At 33.1% G+C, this 19,275-nt stretch overlaps 3 protein-coding genes across 3 annotated transcripts; 1 reads left to right on the plus strand and 2 right to left on the minus strand.

Moving 5' to 3' along the window:
- The first annotated feature begins 756 nt into the window (after nt 1–756).
- On the plus strand, nt 757–4,213 carry LOC102626798 (replication protein A 70 kDa DNA-binding subunit B). Its single transcript, XM_006477614.4, has 12 exons — nt 757–1,089; nt 1,178–1,324; nt 1,417–1,623; nt 1,714–1,891; nt 1,968–2,238; nt 2,319–2,421; nt 2,503–2,627; nt 2,733–2,811; nt 2,895–3,039; nt 3,310–3,470; nt 3,570–3,690; nt 3,776–4,213. Exons 1-12 carry the CDS (start codon nt 962–964, stop codon nt 3,980–3,982), a joined length of 1,872 nt encoding a protein of 623 aa, XP_006477677.2. The 5' UTR covers nt 757–961; the 3' UTR covers nt 3,983–4,213.
- A 345-nt stretch (nt 4,214–4,558) lies between these two features.
- On the minus strand, nt 4,559–8,673 carry LOC102627075 (glycerophosphodiester phosphodiesterase GDPD6). Its single transcript, XM_006477616.3, has 8 exons — nt 8,506–8,673; nt 7,439–7,614; nt 7,102–7,285; nt 6,837–6,911; nt 6,443–6,552; nt 5,916–6,134; nt 5,374–5,529; nt 4,559–5,128 (listed from the first exon to the last, which is right to left on the minus strand). Exons 1-8 carry the CDS (start codon nt 8,522–8,524, stop codon nt 4,892–4,894), a joined length of 1,176 nt encoding a protein of 391 aa, XP_006477679.2. The 5' UTR covers nt 8,525–8,673; the 3' UTR covers nt 4,559–4,891.
- Nucleotides 8,674–11,805: 3,132 nt separating this feature from the next.
- On the minus strand, nt 11,806–15,106 carry LOC107176870 (ninja-family protein AFP3-like). Its single transcript, XM_015529968.3, has 3 exons — nt 14,981–15,106; nt 14,116–14,808; nt 11,806–12,387 (listed from the first exon to the last, which is right to left on the minus strand). Exons 2-3 carry the CDS (start codon nt 14,732–14,734, stop codon nt 12,002–12,004), a joined length of 1,005 nt encoding a protein of 334 aa, XP_015385454.2. The 5' UTR covers nt 14,735–14,808; nt 14,981–15,106; the 3' UTR covers nt 11,806–12,001.
- Nucleotides 15,107–19,275: the final 4,169 nt, after the last annotated feature.

Raw genomic sequence — 19,275 nt, forward strand, 5'->3', positions numbered from 1 at the left:
ATGATAAACTGATAACTGTGTATTATTAACAATTTAATCGTATTATTATTTATTAATAGGAATTTTTTTTTTTTTGAGAAAAGTTAACAGAAACTCATTTGCAACCCATTTCACGTTCTCATCAAATAAAAATGTATAGAACTTGTTTGGTTGAACAGTTTTTGCACCATAATGTAAAATTATGAACCTTGCCACATTATTTATTTTTAATATAATAATTTGAAATAATTAATATAAAAGATTTTTTTTAGAATGTAATAATTTGAAATAAAATATAATTAGTTATGTGACAATTAATGAATTTTAAATTTTCATAAATAAATAAATTTAAATAAAAAATATGTTCTTTTAAAAAAAATATACAATAAATAAATATGTTCTTTAAGGAAAATATATTATAAATATTTCTTTAATTTATTTTAATATTTATTTGGTCCCACTAAAAACTCTTTTATTATAATACAATTTTTTCTTACTGTCTTTTATTGTCTCCTCTTTAAAAGACAAACAACCAAATAAATTTTTTACTTTTCGTTTTCAAATACAATTTTAGGTTGGAGACAAGATATCAAATGCGGCCTAAAATCGGACCGATTGGGAAACGGTCCAATCAACGTCCGTTTTATAATAGGCCCATAAAATCATTGGGTTGAGACTCAATTAATGCAGCCCACTAAAAACCTAAGTTGCGATGCGATGGCAAATTAGTAAAATTCCAGCCAAGTTCACACAAAACGGTGCGCGGTCAAAGCAAACTCGAAACGACGCGCGCCCACCGAAAAACCTTGAAACGCCTTCTGGCGCCAAACGGCCAAATGAGTCATTTTCAAGATCTGAGCGGGAAATCAAATTAAGATTAAATTAAAAAACGGCGCCTTTCACTCCATTTTACAGATACATAAAGAAACCTAATACGCTCTTGCTTCCATTTCATCAATCAAAATCTGAACGAAGCAGAGAAATGGACAAGACAGTGAGTCCGGATGCAATTTCAACGATTTTATCAAACCCATCTCCTGACTCGTCCTCTGATATTCCAGAGATCGTTGTTCAAGTTTTAGATCTCAAGCTCACCGGCAATCGATACATGTAATTATTCTTTCTTTACCTTTTTTTTTTAATCTGGGTTTCTGTTATTTTTATCAAATCTTAAGTGGTTTTCTTTTTCGGTTTTTAGGTTTAATGCGAGTGATGGGAAGAAGAGATTAAAAGCAATTTTGCCTTCAAATTTATCATCGGAGGTTATTTCTGGAAACATTCAAAACAAGGGTCTTATTCGGCTTCTTGATTATGCGCTCAATGAAATCCCAACTAAATCTGAGAAGTAAGCTTTCAGTTATTATTTTTTTTTTATTTTCCCAAATTTTTGGCCTAAAAGTGAACTTTAATGTTGTACTTTTTAAAAACTGTTTTTAGATACCTGATTGTGACGAAATGTGAGGTGGTGTCTCCTGCACTTGAAATGGAGATCAAGATTGAGGTGAAGAGTGATGAATCTGGCATAATATTTAAACCAAAACAAGAAGATGAGGTAAAAAAAGATGGGCCTGGCATTGTTTTGAAACCTAAGCAAGAGATGGTTGCCAAATCTGCTGCTCAAATATTACGCGATCAGAATGGAAAGTGAGTTTACGTTTTTATAATTCTGTGCCCATTTATCAAAGTTACAGTGAAATTTTGTGCACTGGTATAATTTCCTTTGTTGATTTTCAGTATGGCCCCTGCTGCCCGCTTGGCTATGACAAGAAGGGTTCATCCTCTTGTTTCTTTGAATCCTTACCAAGGTAATTGGACCATCAAGGTTCGTGTTACAAGCAAAGGAAACATGCGTACTTATAAGAATGTGAGAGGTGAAGGATGCGTCTTCAATGTGGAGTTAACAGATGAAGATGTGAGTTTACAATGAATCATTTCATTTGCATAATACATTAGGAATTGTGAGGACTAAAATTGGTATCTTATTGTAGGGTACACAAATACAAGCAACAATGTTCAATGAAGCTGCAAGGAAATTCTATGACAGGTTCCAATTAGGGAAGGTGTATTACATATCTAGGGGAACTCTGAGGGTTGCCAATAAGCAGTTTAAGACTGTACAAAATGATTATGAAATGAACTTGAATGAGAATTCTGAGGTGGAAGAAGCTGTTAATGAAACAGCATTCATTCCTCAAACAAAATTTAACTTTGTGCCTATTGATGAGTTGGGGCGTTATGTCAATGGGACTGAACTTGTTGGTAAGAATCTCCCATTGAGTATTGTTGTGTTGAGTACTAATTCTTTTACATATTCCTAAGGTTCTTATAATATCTTTCAGATATTATTGGAGTCGTTCAAAATGTTTCTCCAACAATGAGCATTCGAAGGAAGAGTAACAATGAAATGGTACCAAAGCGTGATATCACTGTTGCAGATGAGACGTGAGTGTATACTTTTCCTTGACTGATTTTATGATGTATGTTATGTTATGTTGAAGCAATGTGTATATATTTGAAATGCAGGAAGAGGACAGTTACTGTTTCTTTGTGGAATGAGCTGGCAACTAATGTTGGCCAGGAATTGCTTGACAATGCTGATAAATCTCCCATAGTTGCAATTAAATCCCTTAAAGTAGGAGATTTTCAAGGTATAATAAATTTGAAATTATAAAATTGTTCTGCCAGTTGGATGTAATTTGGAAATGTAGAAAAATATGCACTCATTTTTAAATATGATTTATATGCTCTTGCAGGCATCTCTTTGTCAACTCTAGGCAGAAGCACAGTATTAGTCAATCCAGATTTGCCAGAAGCAAAGAAGTTGAAGTCCTGGTATGTTAAGTCAAGTGATTGCCTGTTGTTTCTCTTTCTTGCCTTGCATGCAGTTTTTTAATTATATGATTATTGTTATTTAGGTATGAATCTGAAGGTAAAGGAACTTCAATGGCTTCTATTGGGTCTGGTTTGGGTTCTCTAGCTAAGAGTGGAGCCAGGTCTATGTACTCAGATCGAGTATCCCTTACCCACATAACAAGTAACCCATCCTTGGGTGATGAAAAGGTATTGCAGCATCATACTTAGTGAGAGAACTATTATCCAATCAACTTTCTCATTTGATTGGTTCATATATGCATAAAAGAAAATATGTTGACTTTTTAGTTCTTTTCATGTGGACATGTAATATGAGGGTCAAGAATGTTGCTTGGATTAACTATATGTTTAGCTATATATACAACCTTCATGAGTTCAGTCAGTGAATTATGTAGCCTCACATATCTTAAATGAAAGTATGAGTAGTTTTAGTGATGTATTTGACCTTTTGTGTTGCAGCCAGTGTTTTTTAGCATCAAAGCATACATAAGCTTAATCAAGCCTGATCAAGCAATGTGGTACCGTGCTTGCAAAACTTGCAACAAGAAAGTGACAGATGCCCTGGGATCTGGGTATTGGTGTGAAGGGTGCCAAAAAAATGATGAAGAATGTAGTTTAAGGTGGGAGACGTGACGTTGAAGCTTTTAGGCACTTAAATTGAGATCCAACAAGTTTGATTCACTCAATCTTCCTGACAATTTATTTTGTTCCATTTTCAGATACATAATGGTTGCAAGGGTCTGTGATGGAAGTGGCGAAGCTTGGATTTCTATATTCAATGAGGAAGCAGAAAGGATCATTGGATGCTCTGCTGATGAGCTTAATGAATTGAAGTCACAGGTAAATCAGTACAAGTAGTGTCATTTCAAATTAATAAAATCATATTGCTAGCTTCTAAATTCTTTAATTCTTTTTCACTATTTAGTTAGGAGATGATAATTCATATCAAATGAAATTGAAAGAAGTTACTTGGGTTCCTCATCTCCTCCGAGTTAGTGTTGCTCAACAAGAGTACAACAATGAGAAGAGACAAAGGGTAACCGTCAGGGCTGTTGCTCCAGTTGACTTTGCTGCTGAATCCAAATTTTTGCTGGAAGAGATATCGAAGAAAGTTTCTCATCAGAATGCCTAAAGCTATCTTTTTTCTATAAAAGATACTGGGTTGACATTTTGTTTATATTATGGATTGAAATCTAGTTGGGTAATGACTGTTAGTCACAATATTGCTTGTATTTATCTTCAGGCAATCAAGAATGTGTTGTTTTGGTCGCTCTTAATGTAGTTCAATGGTTCTATCAGTTGCTGTACAGCTCTTCACTTCTGTTGGTATTTGGGACATCAATCTATGCCATTTTTATGATTCCTCAGGATTTCAGGATAGCAAGCAAGGGCACTTAATTGTGCTACTCCACTACAGTAATGCATATTTGTTTTGTTCAAACTTGAAACTATTTGAAGTGAATGCACCGGTGTAATGGAACACAGTATGCATGAAATTAGTAAAAGGAAAATGTGATTCTTTTATTCAAGCTTATAAACATCATAAATGTACCCCTCGGGGGGGGGGGGGGGAGAGCACAGGTAATTCATTTAAGTTCTCTAGTATGATCATCGTTTAGGTGCCTTTACCAGTAATTTCTCTAACATGTGCTTCATTAATCTCATTTGTTTTGTACATAATGTTTAATTAATCGAACAATGCAGAAGCTGGTAGTTTAGAAGCAGAAGAATGATCTAAGCCATTCTACCCAACTCAAAATTCATTGAAATTGTCTACAATGTCACGATTCTGAATTCCCAGCGATGCATTAGAGAATCTAAAATTGTCATTGCTTAAATGCACTAAGTACGCTGACCGGCCAGGAGAAAAATATGAGCTAAACATTTTTTTTTTCTAAATTTTATCCAATTCAATAACACTTTCAGTTATTGTAAAGAGTAGGAATACCAACTTTCTAGCTGGCATTTAATAAAAATATTCTAAAATAATGTTTCCAATGAGGTTGAAGGGAATGACAAGATTTACAAATGATTATCTATCTCACACCTTTCCATTCGAAGAGATCAACACAGCAATTTTGTGCAATAGTTTTGAAGCTCTGTTGTCTTTAGACACAGGAGAGGTCAATTCTTGATAATTATGAAGGCTGCCTGGGAAGTCTGTGAACAGTCCATCAACTCCAATCTTGTTTATCCAGTAGTCGTATTCCCTATATGGATCTTGGAGAAAGTTGAAGTGTAAGAACTGATGCTCATTTCGGTAAGTGTATGGGTGCACCTAGCATAAGATATGAAAATGACATGTTAAAAGTGGGATCTTAAAGACCGAAGTGAACTATAAACTACAAAAAGGAAAAAGAATACTGCAAGAAATCCTAGTCACAAGTATCTGAAAGAACAAGAAAGGAAAAAATAATTGAACACAATATCCTAATTTTTTGACAATGAATTTCGGTCCATACAAAATCGTATGTGTTACTAATTACTATCATAAATCAGACTAGGATTGTCGAGAAAGCAAACCTGTAGGTCAAGGGCATGTGCTCTTGCGACAAGATCTGTTGGCGTCTGCGAATAATTATTTGCAACAGGAACTACTGTATCCTTCCAAGGTCCGATGCCCACACAATACTCCTTGATGTAGTTGAGATAAGCATCAGAAGTTATTTCTGAATATGACTGCAAATCATTACAATGTCATTTCTTCCATTAGACATCTCATATTTAAAAGTACTTAGAATGAAAGAGAGACAAGACAAAATGCATAAACAGGAAAGCAAAGACGGTGATCAAATTAAGTTTAAAACTCACAATCAAAGCAATGTCCAGTAAATCGCAATCACAAAAAGCAACAGATCAAATGACAAAATTCCTCCAATATGACTGATCATGTAGCACATGAGAATAACCTAGATTGATCTAACCACACCCTACATCTAGATAATTTAAAATTTATAGATCCTTTTCAGGAAAAACACTCATGTGAAATTCAGAAGAAAATATAAAAGAAAATACAGAAAGAAACTGAACCAGTCTACAGTGAGGCTGCAGTGTCAAGTACAAACCTGGTTTGTGTCTTCAGTTAGGATGTCGACATCATCAATTAAGAAGATCTTGGGTGAGTCTGTCTTGTTTGATATATACACAAGTGAAGTTGGAGCAAAGGATTGGATGAATATTGGTTGTTTCAACCACTCTTTTGACATATATGCACCCTTGTATCCATACTTCTTAAGTGTATCCACAAACTTATCCTCAAATTTCTTACCATCCACCCATTTTACCTGTTATGGGATCACTAGATAGATTAGTAGCAGTAAGATAATTACTAAAGGAATATTTAACAGTAATCACGCAAATAACCCACCAAATACTGAAAACATGAAATAAACAGAAGGAAATAGTTTTTTCATCAATGCAACCTAGTTGCAGGTACTGCAGAAAATACCTATGCTGGTTTTAAACATATCCCCCCCCCCCCCCCAGTTCAACAAGATACATCTGTATAATTCAAAGTCTATCTAGTTTTAAGCAATAAGAGCTTTGACTGGGCAACCATTTCTTGGGACAGCTGAGAGGAAAAATTACTCACATGCTGATTGATAAACACTGGATTCTTCATCTCTGGATATATCCCAACAACTCTTTGTGCATCTAGTGCAATTGAAATGTACTCTTCAAATGTAATAATGGGAAATTTTCCTAAGGAATACACCACAAAGAGAAAGAGTTAACATAGTGTTAAATACTGCTGAAAAGTACAAAGGATTTTTTTTGTATAATCTCTTGAAGAGCTTAGAATATATTTCATTGTAAAGTCTGTAATAAAATATACATATCACTCATGACAAGGAATGACCATAAAGTTATTGACCAACATAAAATGCAGTTTTGGGGATTTTCAGCTTATAAAGAAAATAATTTTGAATTGAGCAAGTGGGGTATTAAAAAAAAAAAACACATACATGACTGAAAGAGGAGCTAACCATTGTATTGTTGATCTCGGAAACTGTACCTCTGCTTCGCCCTCAATGTTTTTAGTTCTTCCAGAGTGAAATCAACTGCACCCAATTAAAAATATTTTTAGAATATTAGTTGAAACTTTAAACCAAGACAACTTATAATACGTTCAATGCAGTTTTAAAGATAGTAATGATATAGGACAAGCAAAGGCACCCACCATCATGACAATCATGTCTAGTGGAAGTAGAAGGCTAAAGCAAAGGAAGTTTAGTGGGAATGCATCGTTACCAACAAAAAAGCCAGTGGTGTTGACCCCTTGAACCATGTATGTCCTTTTACGATCAGCAAACTCCTTGTGGTCTGCAATATTAGTTGTATTATCAAGAAAAACATCGTGGTGGCATATAAGAACACCATCTTTGGAGGCGAGAATATCTGTTTCTATGAAGTCTGCACCCTCTTCAATAGCTCTCTGCAAGAAGCGAGCAATCATTAGTTAACAAAAATAACCTAAGGGCAGTAAATAAGCCTATCAAATAGAACAAACAATTGACTTCTTGTCTAACAAATTAAGAGCAGATAATAAAATTCAGAAAAAATTGCAGAGAAGTACAGAAATACATGCCATGTAGGCAGCAGCAGTTTCTTCAGGAAACTCTCCATTCGAACCTCGATGTGCAAGGTTATATGGACGGGAAGTTTGTAGGGGTTGTTTGTGGATATTGAGTTTACTTGGGAGTGGATATAGAGGCCTTGCAGCACAACCAGCAATAAGTGATAGAAATAAAAGAGGGATAAAGCCTGCCAAGTGCCATTGTTTAAATGAGTCAATCACTTAGATCCACCAAAAAAACAAATTATATGGATATGTAAAGCTCAGAAACCTAATATGAAAATTCTACCCCTTTAATCAGATATAAAATGAAGAAACAACATAATAAAATTATTCTACCAATGGGGTAATAAAAGTTCTATTCTTCTTGACCTGTGAAATCAAAAGGCATCGCCACAGAAACTTTATGCTTCGGAGTTATAAACTAACAGTTGATTTTAAGCAAGGGTACATCCGTGCTTGCATAGGACTACTGATACATCATGTAGTTTCTATTAGCAATAAATCTTTATGCTTCAGAATACAATGAACGTTTGCAATTCCTCATCCAACCAAAAGAGTTAATATATATACATACATACATACATACATATCATAGAATGCAACATTCTCTTACCATAATGGCACATTCAATATCTACCGATGAATTAAAGAAAGCATATGGTCAAGTAATTCAGTCCAACTGTCCTAGACTTTGTTGTAATCAAAAGGACCCTTTATCTGTCCAACAATAAATGTCCAAAATTGAAGACAAATCTAAAAAAACAGTATGATATAAAGCGACAAACACAATTAAAATTCGCGATTGCTCTTTCAAAGAACCTCAAACAAGAATACATCGTTATCATAACAAAGAACTCAAAGATAAATTATACACAATGAAACGGTCAATTAGCCATCACACAACAATATAATACACACTAAGAAAAACAATGGCCAAATTATGCGTCAAAATATAACAAGATCAAATCAATACCAAGCCACAATAAGGTGACAAACCCAGAAACCTTTACATCTTATCTAAGCCATAACTGCAAAATCATCATTGATGAAGAGGGTTAAAAGAGTTATACACTTACAGGTTGAACTTATACCCATGGCTTTCTTTCCCCTGCTTCTTCCTCTCTTTTCTTTCTTTCAAGACTAACTTTAGTTTTCTTTTTGTCAAATGATATGGGCTGGCTACTCTTTTATATTTATAATTAGTAGTTATCATACACCAACGTTAGGATAATGTGCATCCAGGTGTATTGTATTCGAAAAATCAATCTTGTTTCAGGTCCCTTGATCCTCTCTAAATTTAAGAATATTCCTTGAATGATGCTTTCTTTCTTACTGTTAATAATAATTTTCAAAAATGGAAATGAAATGAGGTTTAATATATCTCGGACCGTTGATATAGACAAGCTGATGATGTGGAAGGTGGTGATTTGATTTTGATGTTGAGCAATCCTAGGAGGATAACAATGGAGATCACAAACTGTGGAATCTAGTTATCAGTTCTACTTCGTTTTCGTTGACTTGGGATCAGTTTAAGTCAAACGACACATGAGCTGGCTGAGGTGTCCGTATTAGATTGGCCTTGAGATAGAAATTCAAAGCACGCATGAGCTGTAATCAGGCGTAAGGAATGGCCGACCGATTTTTTTCTTTCCCTTTAATTGTTACACATGGGTATGCTCGATTTCACTCCAAGAAGAATGATAATTTTTATTTTATTCTTAAAATATATATATATATATATATATATATATATATATATATATATATATGAAAACCTCAAGGATTAATGTTTAATTACCTGCTTATAAAGCTTAATTTACGAAAAATAGGGATATATTGATAATTTAAAAAAAATAAAAGAAAAGTTGAGATTTATAATAGTTTAAGAAATATTTTAAAGATTGTCATTTTATGAGGCAACAAATCTAAAATTTATACAAAACTCGATTTATCGGATTTTTGTTCAAAAAGATGAGGACACATGAGAGAAGTATAGATGAATTTCTTTTTTGTCTTCTTAACAATAAATGAAAGTAAATGAATATTTCTACACTTTGGGAACAAATTGAATACTATTGTTCTAAGTAATGGTAAATTGAAGTTTACTCATGTTAGAATTAGGAACTATTAAGAATCTAGACATGCATAATACATTAATGCAATGACTAGAGAAACTTGTATATGAGAGGTTTATAAAATCTACGATCTTCTGGGCAATGTAAATAACTTATTTTAGGAATGAGAAATTGTGGGCATGGGTTAAGGGAAGCATAAGGGCGAGCCTAGGCTTTCACATATTTTTAATTATTTTTTAAAATATTATAAACATGTAATGAGTTAATAATCAACAAGTTCCTACAATCAATCATGAATTAAATGAAATGAATATTTTAAAGTAAAATAATAAATAAAGAAAATAAAATGAATAAAAGCTCAAGGGAGGGTTTAGTATAATAATTTTAGATTTTTTAAATCATTATTGATTTAAAAATTAAGAATTATTTTTTATTTTTTAATTTATAAATTTATTTTAAAAAATAGAGGGTTGGACCTGACTGCTTTTTTCTATTATTATTAGGGTAATTATCTACCATTCACCTGTTTTTTTGTATTTTTTCAAAAATACACAATTCTTAATTTTTTTTACTGAGCTCTACTTGAAGTTATATTTTTTTACACATATCCACCACTGTTTTCAAACCATTAAGAAAACTAAAGGAATATGGTCCAAATTACATAGGTGAAATTACCATTATACCCTTATAACCTTAGCAAAGTCTTAACGGTTTGAAGACAGCAGTGGACATGGGCAAAAAAATATAACTTCAAGTGGAATTCATTAAAAAAATTATGTATTTTTTAAAAAGTGTAAAAAAACAGGTGGGAGGTGGATAATTACTTTTATTATTATTAAGACCTTTGTCCAAACTCTTATGTGGAGAGTTGGATCCCTTACTTGGCCTGTACTTGTTTGTCAACTCCATCCTAATTTATCAAATCTAGGAATTATAAATCTAAAGAGATTAAATTATTGGGCCCGAGGCTGGAGGCCTCGGATGCCAAGACTCTACAATGATCGACCATAACATTTTAGGTGGGGGTGTGGATATTTCCAACCCACTATTTTTATAAATCCACCGACCTTCATAAATTAATTACAATAAGTTTACATTATTTTATAGAATTACAAATTAATAATAAGTTTGAATAATTAATTAATTAAATCATTCTTATAATATTTTTTTTCTTACTTTGTCTTTTAACAATCTTTAACAATTTAAGGTTGTCTTAAGATAAGTTTAATTTAACTAATTTACCCTTATAATATAAATAACCAAATTACCCTAAGAAATATATATTATTGTAACTAATTGTTTAGACATTTAGTTTTATGTTTTATAATCTAATATGCTTTATATAAAATTTAATAATTTTCAATACTTCAAATGTCCTAATTACATCTCGTTAGTTTAGTGGAATATTAATAATCATACTAAAAAAACACTACTTATACACCATTAAAATATAAAAAAATTGTATAAAAAATTTATTAAAGTTAAAGTAAATTTTTAGATATTTTTGGTACTTTTACCTTATGAGGTTAGAATAATTATATTAATTTATGTTAAAACAACCTTATTGATCAAATAGAATAAAAAAACATAGTCTCATAAAAAAATAATTAATGAATATGGATTTAATTGGTTAAAATTTTTAATTCCTTCTTAATTTGAATTTTTTAAAAATAATGTGCACTTGTTGTAATAATTTTTTAAAATTGAGGTGGGTTAATAAAATTTAGGTGGGCGTGCTTCGATTAGACTATTTAACAAATGAACCGAACCGCTTTGATTAGGTTCTAATTTAATGTGAACAATTAATTAGTTAAATTTGAAACCGAACCAAAAAGGCAAAAATCGAATCGCAAGATTCCGGTTTTAAATTTAACCAAATTGATCATTTCTTAGAGGGCCCAAAAAAAAAAAAAAATCATTTCGTAGTTGAATTGAACGGACAGTTTGGTTCAATTTTTCAATTTTCAGTTCAATTTTATCTATTCTATTACTTGTTTTAAATTCAACGTAGAGTACAAGAAGGCAGGAGTAGTATACTAATAGTGAATATTTATGATGATAATATGATAGATTAAATTTAGAAGCATATTTACAATTTAAGGTCATCCGTGTGCGAATCCTCTGTTGAGAAAGCCATCTATTTCGACTTAACAACTTGGTAGCTTTCAGCTAACATAAGGCACTATCATCACATCTCTTTATGCTTTTCAAATGGATTTATCATCACATTCTTCTGATATCTGTGAAATCATCACTAGGAAAAAAGGCAAAATAGACAACCATTGGAAAAGCTATTGATAATAGATGGAAACAGAACTTTGTATTCATGATTCATCCATCCAGAGGTAGTTCTTTAAGGAGTTCCCTGAAGAGAGCTTAAAGTCAGAATAAAGGAAAGTTCCATCTACTGATGGAAGTTTACTTTTCTATAGACATAAAGGAAAGGTAATTAGGTTCTAACTTCTGAAGAGGGGTGACAAAAGCCACCACCGCAGCTCTAACCATCAAAGGTCGAATAGACGGTGATATGTTTCATGGGGTTCGGCACATCCCCGCCGCCAGCATGCTTGACGAACTCTGCCGGAGTGAAAACGATGCCATGGCATAAGCATACAATACTCACATTGGTTCTTGTGTATGTATACAGAAACCCTTCGACTCTCCTCCCATTAGGTCCATCTCCGGTGGTACGCACACTAGGCATTTGCCTCATCACATCCATCCCATTGCTCTCAGAGTTGCCATCAGAAACCCTAGCCTTCTTAGGTGGACTCTTGGGCATAGGTGGGGTTGCTGCTGTGGCTGCAGGTTCTGCATTCTTTGGCACAGCTGGTACCTTGAAACAGCCTGAAGCATTATCTGTGGATTGACCTGCGGGCCGTCCTGCATAGAATTCGTGCAACCAAAGTCAAATATCTCTAAGCAATAAAAGATGCTAAAAGTATTTCAGCTGCTGAGGCATTTCTCTTTTGGAATCTTCTCTCCATAAACTAGGTAAGCAAGATCTTTAAGTAAATGCTCCTGATATACAAAGCTTGTTCAAAGCAGAATCCATAGGCTCAAATGTATAATTCTGCTCAACAGAACAACCTGTAGCATACTTGATATATACATGACATTTATATATCCATTTCATAAAGAAAAAGAAGATCCTTTCAACTCAAGGAAATATAGATTCTAGGTTACATAAGCAAGTCTGAAAGCAGAATGAGGAAATGAAAAAATTATCCAATCATATAAATTATTCAAGAGATCAGAAACACAGCAATGTATCAAGTGTGAAGTGAATCGACCCAAATTTTTATGCTCATACTGCTCGGCCTTGAGATGTAATAAATAAAATGGCATCAAAACACATACCTGTTAGCGAAATATAGCATGTCAAACTGTCATTGATCCCATAAATTTTTAGTTCGCAGAAGAGGATCAATGCAGCTCATGGTTTTGAACTCCAAAAAACTTTAAAAAGTGACTCGCAGCAATATAATAAACATAACGGAAGAGTTATGAAAGTAAAGCATCGAAGGCAGTATGTAGATATAGGATGAAAGGTACTAACAAAGAATTATCAGCAGAATATGTAGGAATCCGGCATAACAAACACAGAAAACTTACTCTGTCTGGAAACATTATTATTTTTTATCCAACTTTAGACAGAACTTTTATGGCATATGGAATACAAAATCAATTTCAACTCATGGAGAACTTGCAATAGATTTGCATTAAAAGAAATATTACTTCCTAATTCATTTTAAATTGTGATGTCATGAAAGTCTAATGTGTCAAACTCTATCTGATAATTTATATGCCTGAAACTAGCTGAAAATTTGTTGACCCTACATTATGAGGATAAACTGCGACAAATGGGAAGCGATATCAAGAAACTTCTATGTTTTACTAGTTTTTGGATTAAACTACACGTATTCACTTTTGTCGATTACGGTCGGGGTTCATATGTCGTATTTGGCTAATCAATCATTTTCTTGTTTTGTCAATACATTGTCGGATTCAGATTCATTCTTAACTACCATACGTTAGCAATTCAATTCACAGTTTAGTTCCATCACTCTGTTGTCGTCTTCGAAATCAACAAAACGAAGATTTCTTAGAACATCTTTGCACATTGACGCCACATGAATTTACCTATAATACATCTCATTCTTTCTTTGCATGTTCGCTTTTAGTTTCATGCAAAAGACACAGAAAAAAACTCACTATCAGTAATAGCATGGCCATCACTTCGTTGGTGAACTTAACATCTATCATCCTGCTAATCTCGAATTCAGTTCATTCATTCCAATTCTCAATTAATCACATGTCTTTAGTCCTACATTTATTCTCATGACTAAGACTTAATACAACTTGGAACTCAAGCACAATGTTCTATATATTTTCAAACAGTGACAATGCTACTAAATTCTATTGAAATCCAAGCATTAAACAGTTCATGAATATTATCAAAGCAGCAAATAATACAAATTGAAAACATATGAATAAACAATCACAAAGCACTTCAACTCAACAGACAACTAAACAATAAATAAATAAATAAAACACACGCACACACAATGAAAATCAAAAGATTTTAGAAAGAAACAGGAACCATGTTACCCCTTTTGGTTGCAGATAAGCCTTCAGTCTTGATCTTGAGAAGAGCTCGGCAGAGGGCGGGGCTGTTCACGGCAGAAGCAGTAGCCCAAGTAGCCGCTTCCGAAGGCATAGTAGGAGTTAGCTTCTTTATCTCTTTCTCTTTAGCCTCTCTAGCTTCCTTGGATATCCTCTGCTTCTCAATAAGCCTGTTTTTGGCATGAATCCTCCTCATTGACTGTATCTCCCGCATTGTGATAATCCTCTGCTGTTGCTCTGGCCCTGCTGGCAAAGAACAAGCTCTTGGCAAACTGGGAAGGTAGCACTTTCCCACAGGGACCGAATTGCTATTACTCGCAGCTATGATGCCTCCAATTGATGATGACCTCGTTAACGGGTTTTCTTTGGAGGTCTCACTGGAGCTGCTGCTGCTGTTGCCGCCCACAGTGAGCCTCAGATTCAGGTCTGGTTCTTGCAAAGGGTTCGACGACGATGATGATGAAGAAAAGGTGGAGTGTTGGGTCTGGTTTTCAGGTGAGAATCTTTCTAAAAAGTTTGTTGCTTGAGTTTTGTCTCGGCCTGGGTTGCTGATGAGTTTGTTCTTATCATTTTTGTCTTTGCTCACTCCATTGCCTTCTTCCATATGTAGAGTTTGAAAAAGAATCAAACTTGTTTTGCCCCCCCTTTTTTTTTTTTTTTTTTTTTTTTTTCCTTCTTCTGCAAACAGAAATCACACAATGTTAGAAAAAAAAAATTACGAATTCTTCGAACTGAAACTTCAAAATCAGCTTAAATTCACCAAAGTTTAAAAAACATAGCAAAAGAGATGAAACAGTGAGTGAGTGAGAAGGGCTTTGAAGAAAAGGGTGACAAACCCAGAAAAGCTTACAATGTCTGAGAAGACTGGAGATTGATTTGCAGCAGAGTGAAGAAGAGAGGAAAGGAGTTACATGCTCATATATGTGTGTGTAACAACAAGAAGAATTGTTTTTTTTTTTATGTGCATATGTCATATGTGCATGATGGAGTGAAACAGAGAGAGTATATAGTCACACACGGGAAATAGAGACAACTTCTTTTGTTGTACAGGTGACAACACACTTTGGATACGCCACGTGGTGAGCAATGGCGAGGAAGAAGTGCGTTGATGATACCCCATCCACGGTTTCTCTTTCTGTCTCTGCCTGCAGTCATGCAATTGCAAGTTGTAGCTCGCTGTGTTGCAGTTTCTGACTGTTGGTGTCAGCTTTTGTAATTTTCAGCAATATTTGAGGGTCGTTTTGTTGCAGTAATAATAAACAGTCGGCTTTCCTAAGTTTTTTTTTTTTTTTTTTTTTTTTTTTCTCATAACAAGATTAGTTATTACATACAATCATATTATCGTGTTGATCCGTAAATCAGTTTAAGAATCGTACAAGAGAGTTACACTCAATAATAATGAGTAGGTGTCTGCTTTCAATAATTTTGTTGTTGCCCTTGATTGCTTGTTGACAGAAGTCTTCAATTATAAAGTTAATTTTAAGGCCTAAAAATTCTATTTAGGATTTTGTTGTTTTAATTCTTTTGATATTTTCTATTTTAATTAGAGTTTATTATATTATCTCATTTAATCTCTTATTTCTATTACACTTGTGATTTAGTTTTTCTTTCGAAGTTTTTTTTTTTTTTTGAAACTGATTAAGCATCAGGTTACAGAGATATTTACAAATGACAACAGATCATTACACTGATATTTACAATTAAATATATACTTGAGACTTATATTATTATATTTTTATTCTATGAAGTACATGCCCAACCAAATACCCCTTATGGAGGATGGATGTCTCTACTCCACTCGCATTTCGTAAAGGAGAAAAACATTATAAATAATCTCCATACAATTATACTTAATTGAGGAAGTTTGAGTCCGTGGGGACTCAAACTATTGCCCTCATAGTCATGCTTGACTTTAAGGGCAATGATTCACTACCGAGCTACAAGCCTAAGTGGCTTCTTTCGAATTTAACTTAGGAAAGTATATTTACTCTATTATATCAAGAGAGAGGTCTTATTATTATTTTCATAAAATTTGCGTTATCAAGTGACTAATGAAACAAAGGACAAGCTATACTTGCATCTATTTGAACAAATATGAAAAATCAAGGATCCAAATGTTATTATACTATATTTTGCAGGAGATGCAACTCAAAAGGTGCTGGAGACAGAGGAGTTTGCCGCTGCCCCGCCGTTTCAGGAAGTTATTATGTGGAAGGAAGGGAGATGGGGTTAATGGTGTGGTTGCTGCAAAGTGAGATTTGGTTTTAATGTGAAGTTGGAAAATGACAACATCATAAATTGGAGTGACGAAGGTGCTGAAGCGGTGGACTTCTTTTAGCCAATTTTAGACCGGTTTCATCTGTTTCCAAGCCGACACGTGTACGAACGATGAGTGATTTGTAACGTAAGAGCCCACTATTATTGTAAATACCAATAATGAGGAGAGAAAGAAGAAGTAACCGCCGCCGAAGAGATGTGATTTTATTTATTGAAAGTGCTAAGTGATTTTTTTTTAACCCTATATTTCTCTTTTAAGCTTCCAAGTTCGAGGAGTTAGCTCTGTCTTTTAAGAGTAAAAATAGTTTAAATAATATAAGCATAATCTGTCTTGAGATTATGCTTATATTATTTGAGAGAGAAGATTTGGAATACGACTTGAGATGAGTGAAATAGTGAGTCATATTATTTTCAAGGATTTTTATTCAATGTTTAGTCTAAAAATAATCATATTTTAGCTATAATTATATGTATTAAATCATAAATCAAAACTTGCATTAATGCGTCTTTCTAAGAACTTGGACAAGTTTATCTGTTTAAGACTCGTTAACTATTTTATTATTATAGACACAAAATTATAACGCAAATCTTATTAAGACTTCCATACCATTAAATTATTTCATTATCCAAACTTTGTGTGAAAATGTTATTAGTTTCAAATTTTGAGATAGTACGAACTCTATGTGCATGCCAATTTGAGTTTTGTTTTTTGTTTTTTTTTTTTAAGTCACATGCTCTCGGAACCTCATTCTACTCATATGTGATCGCTGCTTGTTGTATTTAATATTAAGTACTTAAAAAAATTACACCAAAAAAAAAGTTAATGTAAATGATTGATTGAGTGATAAATTTAATATGATAAAAAAAAGTGTATATGGGAAGTACTGAAGTTAGATATATATATATATTTTTGGGATTCAACATTTAGATTGTGCCCCTTCACTATTATGCTTGATAAAAAAATAATACCACATTACCTAGAGACAAAATATTTAGAATATACACTAAGGGCCAGTTTGGGAATGTTGTACCTTTTAAAATAATTGATGTTAGCTGTGCTGTATAAATAATCAGCTGTGATGAGAATCAATTAAGTATTTGATAAATTTTATTTTTCAAAAGTACTGTGAGTTTTGAAAGCAGTTATGGACGTTTGGTAAATTTTACTGTTAAACTGCGGAGAGAAAATAAATGACTAAAATATACATAATATAAGATAAAATTTACTTACACAAATAAAAACATGTATATATAATATTTTTAATTGTGTATTATAATAATTTTTACTAAAAATAAAATTTATAATATATTGATTTTACTTTTTTATTTTTTATCTTAAAACAATTGATAATTAAATTAATAATATAGTGAAACAAATTAATAATAAATCGACCAACAAATTGATATTAATAAATTGACATTGATGAATTATAATAAAAATTTATTAAAATATTTATTTTGTTTCCAATTTGAATAAGTATGATTTTAGGTTTAGCTAATAATTTTAAGGATGTTTATGGAATTGTATTAAAGAATAAAATTGATTTTCAAAATCTGAATCTAAAAGTTACTCTTTTCCTACAGCTGATTTTGATAAAAGTGATTTTAATTTTATTTTACCAAACACTAAAATTAGATTTTAGATTTTTAAAATCACTTTTAGGCCTCCTAAAAGCAATTCCAAACGGACCCCAACGACATATTTGATTTGAAAAAAATGAAAGGAGAGGAGAAGAAAAGAAAAAAAAAAGAACAAAAAATAATTGCATGTCAAATTAAATAAATGAAATTAAAATTGACTCTTTTTTTTTTCTCTCATTTTCTGGACTCCTTTCCCCTTCGCGTTCTCTCCTTTTTTTTTTTTTTTTTTTCGAATCAAACATGCACTTACATATTTAAAGAGAGCGCCGCCGTGACAGCATTGGCGGCCCTCTATTTTTAGTTTAATGTTTTTAAAAAATCATTTTAACTGTATTTTATTTTTCTTGAATTAAAAAAAAAAATCCAAAAAGAAAAGGATTTTGCGACCGAATAGCTGCGGAGCGACGAGACTCCGCGGAATGTACTACACTAGAACACAACCATTTCAATAAAAAAAATACGCGCCGAAGCGGCGTCGCGTAGATACATATTAACGCCGTAGCATGTCGGAAACCGCGGCGGCGCGGAGAGGAATTGTGGACCTCGGCGGGACCCACGGGAACTCAGGACGTTGCAGTTTTTCTACACAATGTCTGTGTGGGAAAAAGTGAACAGAAACGGGCGTCTCGAGAGTGCGCCACGTGGAGTGCGGCGTCAGTTTGGTACTCGTGGCAAGCGAGGGACGGTCAGTACAGCGAAGATTGGCTCTCTGTCTTTTTAAGAGCCTCCTCGTGCGGATGACATCACCCCGCTGTCGCTTTCCTCGCGCGTTCGCTGGCTTTCTTCACGTGGAACTGGAAATATCATGGAAAGAAAGAACCTTGCATTCCTCGCAAGAGACAATCTTAAGACTCCAAATTCAAATAATTCAAAATATTGAAGTAGATTTGAGTATAAATAAGTTCGATTGCTAATATATATATATATATATATATATATATATATTTGATCAAATGCTGATATTTTAGAAAACTGTTAATTTGATATTAGAGATCCAAATACAAAATTATGACTTACTTAGCTGAAGTTAGATTGCACATAATCTGAATATATTTTCATAAAATAAAGTGGAGTATTTCTTGCCTCATGTATAGGTAAGTGAAATTGTTTATTTTGGTAATTTCAGAAAAATTCTAGATTAGTAAGGCTACATTTATATAGTTGAGATACATAACTTTTATATTAAGTGATCTATCATTTGAGGAGTATAATATGAGTAATGTTGGG

Source organism: Citrus sinensis, chromosome 3 (assembly GCF_022201045.2).
Source record: "Citrus sinensis cultivar Valencia sweet orange chromosome 3, DVS_A1.0, whole genome shotgun sequence".
Lineage (NCBI taxonomy): Eukaryota > Viridiplantae > Streptophyta > Magnoliopsida > Sapindales > Rutaceae > Citrus > Citrus sinensis.